Source organism: Notolepis coatsorum (assembly GCF_963971535.1).
Source record: "Notolepis coatsorum genome assembly, chromosome: 2".
Taxonomy (NCBI): Eukaryota; Metazoa; Chordata; class Actinopteri; order Aulopiformes; family Paralepididae; genus Notolepis; species Notolepis coatsorum.
Genome location: NC_140166.1, coordinates 232,613,463 through 232,620,962, shown reverse-complemented (window position 1 = coordinate 232,620,962; position 7,500 = coordinate 232,613,463). Strand labels below are relative to the sequence as shown.

At 49.7% G+C, this 7,500-nt stretch overlaps 1 protein-coding gene across 1 annotated transcript in view; it reads left to right on the top strand.

The window, feature by feature from the left end:
• Nucleotides 1–7,500, top strand: part of LOC311223883 (melanoma inhibitory activity protein 2-like) — an 85,183-nt gene that overhangs the window by 14,192 nt on the left and 63,491 nt on the right. Inside the window, exons 3-5 of the mRNA XM_084308645.1 lie at nt 1,393–1,414; nt 4,755–4,843; nt 6,068–6,139. Coding sequence (XP_084164771.1) covers nt 1,393–1,414; nt 4,755–4,843; nt 6,068–6,139 — 183 coding nt within the window. The remainder of the gene's footprint in view (nt 1–1,392; nt 1,415–4,754; nt 4,844–6,067; nt 6,140–7,500) is intronic.

The window sequence follows — 7,500 nt, the reverse complement described above, 5'->3', positions numbered from 1 at the left end:
AGATGACGTTAAGACAGAACTTTAGTTCAATGGGACATTTAGTTTTGAACAGTAAACGAACGTCAGCTAACGCAAGCTAACTGAGGTATGAACATGAACTACTAGACTTTCTGGATCATTTGTTGATATCAGGAGCTATCGGTAGCTAGCCGGCTAAATACCGTTAGACAATGCCTACTAAACGTGAATAGTTGACTGGGTAATTTTGTTTAAACAGTAACGATAGCTAGGTAGCTAACGTTAGCGCAGGTCGAATGCAGTGCACTACAGACTCGAGCAGAGGAGCCGCACCTCTTTGTTTACAAACTCTACACGGGGGCGGGCGGGGCTAGGGAGGAGGAGCAGCGGCAGTTTGCAGGTCGTGTGTGTCTGAGACAGACAGCGAGTGAGAGCTTCGCTTGATCGGTTTCCGCTATCGGCGAATATGACTAATTATCGGAATTCACAGATTGCATATTTATACTGAGTATCGGCCGATAACGATCGGTGGCCGATCGATCGGGGCATCCCTAATTGTGGCTCTTCGAGGTAAAACAGAGCTACCATTGTGGCTCTTCAAGGTAAAACAGAGCTACCATTGTGGCTCTTCGAGGTAAAACAGAGCTACCATTGTGGCTCTTCGAGGTAAAACAGAGCTACCATTGTGGCTCTTCAAGGTAAAACAGAGCTACCATTGTGGCTCTTCAAGGTAAAACAGAGCCACCATTGTGGCTCTTCGAGGTGAAACAGAGCTACCATTGTGGCTCTTCAAGGTAAAACAGCTACCATTGTGGCTCTTCGAGGTAAAACAGAGCTACCATTGTGGCTCTTCAAGGTGAAACAGAGCTACCATTGTGGCTCTTCAAGTAAAACAGAGCTACCATTGTGCTCTTCGAGGTAAAACAGAGCTACCATTGTGGCTCTTCGAGGTAAAACAGCTACCATTGTGGCTCTTCAAGGTAAAACAGAGCCACCATTGTGGCTCTTCAACTAACCAACTCCATATAACTCCAGGAGCTATAGACAATCGCACTAGGCTGTCAATCAAAGTGATTGGGGCGGGACTAAGCTCTTGAACTGTCCAGGCTTGAAGGCACCACAGATGAATAAACCTGGTTACGCAATACATATTGGCTGTTACTTTTTTAAGTATATTGAACATTTATGAAAACATCTCACATGGGCTGGTTTTATTGCCTTTAGATTGATCATAATGATTCATGTAGTATGCAGCTGTTTTTAAAAGATATATGCAAACCTTTTTGTATGTTTGTATTTAAAAAAAAAACTTAAAATAAAATAACAGAAATATGGGATTGGTATCGGCAGATACTGAAGGTTGTGGTATCAGAGTTGATGCATCCCTGGTTCATGGACATTTCATACAACTCTCTGTTCTCTCTCCCTCCACAGGTCAAAAGCAGGATGTATCAAAGTAAGTTCTAGTTTTATTTATGGGGTACATGTGGTAGTCTACACCCTCCCCAGACCGACAGAGGAGACATGTGGTAGTCTACACCCTCCCCAGACCCAGAGAGGAGACATGTGGTAGTCTACACCCCTCCCCAGACCGACAGAGGAGACACGTGGTAGTCTACACCCCTCCCCAGACCGACAGAGGAGACACGTGGTAGTCTACACCCTCCCCAGACCCAGAGAGGAGACATGTGGTAGTCTACACCCTCCCCAGACCCAGAGAGGAGACATGTGGTAGTCTACACCCCTCCCCAGACCGACAGAGGAGACATGTGGGAGTCTACACCCTCCCCAGACCGACAGAGGAGACATGTGGTAGTCTACACCCCTCCCCAGACCGACAGAGGAGACACGTGGTAGTCTACACCCTCCCAGACCCACAGAGGAGGCATGTGGGAGTCTACACCCTCCCCAGACCGACGGAGGAGACATGTGGTAGTCTACACCCTCCCCAGACCCAAAGAGGAGACATGTGGTAGTCTACACCCTCCCCAGACCGACAGAGGAGACATGTGGTAGTCTACACCCTCCCCAGACCGACAGAGGAGACATGTGGTAGTCTACACCCTCCCCAGACCGACAGAGGAGACATGTGGTAGTCTACACCCTCCCCAGACCGACAGAGGAGACATGTGGTAGTCTACACCCTCCCCAGACCCAGAGAGGAGACATGTGGTAGTCTACACCCTCCCCAGACCGACAGAGGAGACATGTGGTAGTCTACACCCTCCCCAGACCGACAGAGGAGACATGTGGTAGTCTACACCCTCCACAGACCAACAGAGGAGACATGTGGTAGTCTACACCCTCCCCAGACCGACAGAGGAGACATGTGGTAGTCTACACCCTCCCCAGACCGACAGAGGAGACATGTGGTAGTCTACACCCTCCCCAGACCCAGAGAGGAGACATGTGGTAGTCTACACCCTCCCCAGACCGACAGAGGAGACACGTGGTGTCTACACCCTCCCCAGACCGACAGAGGAGACATGTGGTAGTCTACACCCTCCCCAGACCGACAGAGGAGACATGTGGTAGTCTACACCCTCCACAGACCAACAGAGGAGACATGTGGTAGTCTACACCCTCCCCAGACCGACAGAGGAGACATGTGGTAGTCTACACCCTCCCCAGACCGACAGAGGAGACATGTGGTAGTCTACACCCTCCACAGACCGACAGAGGAGACACGTGGTAGTCTACACCCTCCCCAGACCGACAGAGGAGACATGTGGTAGTCTACACCCTCCCCAGACCAACAGTAGGGCAGCATGTGGTAGTTCTACACCCTCCCCACACCGACAGTAGGGCAGCATGTGGTAGTCTACACCCTCCCCAGACCAACAGTAGGGCAGCATGTGGTAGTCTACACCCTCCCCAGACCGACAGAGGAGACATGTGGTAGTCTACACCCTCCCCAGACCAACAGTAGGGCAGCATGTGGTAGTCTACACCCTCCCCAGACCAACAGTAGGGCAGCATGTGGTAGTCTACACCTCCCCCAGACCGACAGAGGAGACATGTGGTAGTCTACACCCTCCCCAGACCGACAGAGGAGACATGTGGTAGTCTACACCCTCCCCAGACCGACAGAGGAGACATGAGGTAGTCTACACCCTCCCCAGACCCAGAGAGGAGACATGTGGTAGTCTACACCCTCCCCAGACCAACAGTAGGGCAGCATGTGGTAGTCTACACCCTCCCCAGACCCAGAGAGGAGACATGTGGTAGTCTACACCCTCCCCAGACCAACAGTAGGGCAGCATGTGGTAGTCTACACCCTCCCCAGACCAACAGTAGGGCAGCATGTGGTAGTCTACACCCTCCCCAGACCGACAGAGGAGACATGTGGTAGTCTACACCCTCCCCAGACCGACAGAGGAGACATGTGGTAGTCTACACCCTCCCCAGACCAACAGTAGGGCAGCATGTGGTAGTCTACACCCTCCCCAGACCGACAGAGGAGACATGTGGTAGTCTACACCCTCCCCAGACCAACAGTAGGGCAGCATGTGGTAGTCTACACCCTCCCCAGACCGACAGAGGAGACATGTGGTAGTCTACACCCTCCCCAGACCGACAGAGGAGACATGTGGTAGTCTACACCCTCCCCAGACCGACAGAGGAGACATGTGGTAGTCTACACCCTCCCCAGACCCAGAGAGGAGACATGTGGTAGTCTACACCCTCCCCAGACCGACAGAGGAGACATGTGGTAGTCTACACCCTCCCCAGACCCAGAGAGGAGACATGTGGTAGTCTACACCCTCCCCAGACCCAGAGAGGAGACATGTGGTAGTCTACACCCTCCCCAGACCCAGAGAGGAGACATGTGGTAGTCTACACCCTCCCCAGACCGACAGAGGAGACATGTGGTAGTCTACACCCTCCCCAGACCGACAGAGGAGACATGTGGTAGTCTACACCCTCCCCAGACCAACAGTAGGGCAGCATGAGGTAGTCTACACCCTCCCCAGACCAACAGAGGAGACATGTGGTAGTCTACACCCTCCCCAGACCAACAGAGGAGACATGTGGTAGTCTACACCCTCCCCAGACCAACAGAGGAGACATGTGGTAGTCTACACCCTCCCCAGACCAACAGAGGAGACATGTGGTAGTCTACACCCTCCCCAGACCAACAGAGGAGACATGTGGTAGTCTACACCCTCCCCAGACCAACAGAGGAGACATGTGGTAGTCTACACCCTCCCCAGACCAACAGAGGAGACATGTGGTAGTCTACACCCTCCCCAGACCAACAGAGGAGACATGTGGTAGTCTACACCCTCCCCAGACCCAGAGAGGAGACATGTGGTAGTCTACACCCTCCCCAGACCGACAGAGGAGACATGTGGTAGTCTACACCATCCCCAGACCGACAGAGGAGACATGTGGTAGTCTACACCCTCCCCAGACCAACAGAGGAGACATGTGGTAGTCTACACCCTCCCCAGACCGACAGAGGAGACATGTGGTAGTCTACACCCTCCCCAGACCGACAGAGGAGACATGTGGTAGTCTACACCCTCCCCAGACCGACAGAGGAGACATGTGGTAGTCTACACCCTCCCCAGACCGACAGAGGAGACATGTGGTAGTCTACACCCTCCCCAGACCCAGAGAGGAGACATGTGGTAGTCTACACCCTCCCCAGACCCAGAGAGGAGACATGTGGTAGTCTACACCCTCCCCAGACCCAGAGAGGAGACATGTGGTAGTCTACACCCTCCCCAGACCGACAGAGGAGACATGTGGTAGTCTACACCCTCCCCAGACTCTGTTTGTGTGTTTGTCAGGTAAGGAGAGGCGCATGGCAGAGCAGGTGGCTGAGCTGCTGAACGAGAAGTGTAAAGTCCTCGAGACACTTAGCAGATGTCAGCAAGAGGTAAGTAGAGAGAGTAGAGAGTAGCGAGGGAGAGGGAGAGGGAGAGGGGAGGGGGGGGGGAGGGGGGGAGGGAGAGGGGAGAGGGGAGGGAGAGGGAGAGAGGGAGAGAGGGAGAGGGGAGGGAGAGGGAGAGAGAGGGAGAGGGAGAGGGGAGGGAGAGGGAGAGAAGAAGATAGGAGAGAAGAGGATAGGAGAGAAGAGAATAGGAGAGAAGAGGATAGAGGAGGAGGAGAGAAGGAGAGAATCGGAGAGATGAGAATAGGAGAGAAGAGGATAGAGGAGGAGAAGAGAAGGAGAGAGGAGAATAGGAGAGAAGAGGATAGAGGAGGAGGAGAGAAGGAGAGAGGAGAATAGGAGAGAAGAGGATGGAGGAGGAGGAGAGAGAAGGAGAGAGGAGAATAGGAGAGAAGAGGATAGAGGAGGAGGAGGAGAGAGAAGGAGAGAGTAGAATAGGAGAGAAGAGGATGGAGGAGGAGAGAGAAGGAGAGAGGAGAATAGGAGAGAAGAGGATGGAGGAGGAGGAGAGAGAAGGAGAGAGGAGAATAGGAGGAGAAGAGGATAGAGGAGGAGGAGAGAGAAGAGAGAGGAGAATAGGAGAGAAGAGGATGGAGAGGAGAGAGAAGGAGAGAGGAGATAGGAGAGAAGAGGATAGAGGAGGAGGAGAGAGAAGGAGAGAGGAGAATAGGAGAGAGAGGATAGAGGAGGAGGAGAGAGAAGGAGAGAGGAGAATAGGAGAGAAGAGGATAGAGGAGGAGGAGAGAGAAGGAGAGAGGAGAATAGGAGAGAAGAGGATGGGGAGGAGGAGAGAGAAGGAGAGAGGAGAATAGGAGAGAAGAGGATGGAGGAGGAGGAGAGAAGGAGAGAGGAGAATAGGAGAGAAGAGGATGGAGGAGGAGGAGGAGAGAAGGAGAGAAGAGAATAGGAGAGAAGAGGATGGAGGAGGAGAGAAGGAGAGAAGAGAATAGGAGAGAAGAGGATAGAGGAGATGTTTCTACCTGAGAGAGAGAGAGGGAGAGAGAGAGAGACAGAGAGAGAGAGAGAGAGAGAGAGACGGAGAGGAGAGAGAGAGAGAGAGAGAGAGAGAGAGAGAGAGACAGAGAGAGCGGGAGAGAGAGAGAGACAGAGATACGGAGAGAGAGACAGAGAGAGAGAGAGAGAGACAGAGAGAGACAGAGACAGAGAGACAGAGACAGAGACTCACAGGGTGTATGATGTCCTCCGCAGCACGATGACCTGGAGAGCTCTCTGAGGAACAGTGGAGGCTTGGCTCAAATAGAGAAGACAGACAGACTAATGGTAAGATCCCCCCCCCCCCCCCCCCCCCCCCCACCAGGGACTCCACTCCCTCTGCTCCCCCACCCATCTCTCCAAAGGTCACTTCAACCCTTTCACTGCCACACGACAGCCGGTTAACCCTTTCACTGCCACACGACAGAAGGTTAACCCTTTACTATCACACAACCGACGGCGATGCTCCATCATTAGCGCGGATGCGAGCTAATGATGCTAATGATGGAGCATCGCCGTCGGTTGTGTGATAGTAAAGGGTTAACCTTCTGTCGTGGGGCAGTGCAAGGTTAAAAACATAACTATGTTTTTGTATAGTATAGTTAGTATAGTATAATTACATATATACACATATACACATATACATAGCATAACTGTATATTGTATAGCATATTGTATAGTAGTGTATCATTACCTTAATTCGTAAGCTTAGCATCAGGGTTTCCCATTAATGACCATTAATGACTGTGGCGGGCCCGCGTCTAATTAGTCCTGCCACAGCTGTGTAATGAACCAAAAGAAATGTAATAAAAAAAAAATGATAATAATTTTTCTTAATTTTTTACTATTTTTTTTAAATATAAAGTTTGCCAATAGGATGTATCAGTAGTATTGGCAGTGGTAGTAGTCGTAATAGTAATCCAGTATATTCTTTTATTTTCTAAAAAATAAACCAGTTCAACACAGGTTGCTTACTTTTTTGGATGGCTCAAATGTCTGCTCTAGTCCAGTGTTTCTCAACTGGTGGGTCGCGAGTGGTGGGTCGCGAGGACATTTTGAGTGGATGTGTCTGAAAAAAAAGGATTATTATTATTATTATTATTTTTTAGTACATTTCTTTTGCACTACCTATCTTTGTGAAAGTGGCTTCTCAGCTCTGGTCCAGCTGAAGACAGAGCAGAGGAACAGATTGGACATTGAGCATGACCTCAGAGTTGCTTTGTCTACCATCACCCCAGACTTTGAGACTCTTGTCAGGAGCAAACAACATCCCCAGTTATCCCATTAGTTCCCTGAGATGTTAAGCTAAGAAGTCTACTAAGAAGGATATATTATTATTTATTATTATTATTATTATTATTATTATTATTATTATTATTATTATTATTATTATTATTATTATTATTATTATTATTATTATTATTATTATTATTATTATTATTATTATTATTATTATTATTATTTTATTTTATTTCATGTTTTTAGCCCTAGTTGCACTTTTGTTGCAACCCCAGTTATCCCATTAGTTCCCCCAAACTTACTGTAGGTCTGTTATGTTAAGCTAAGAAATCTGCTAAGAAGCATAATTATTTATTATTATTATTATTTTAACTAAGACATCTGCTAAGAAGCATATATTAAGTCTGCTA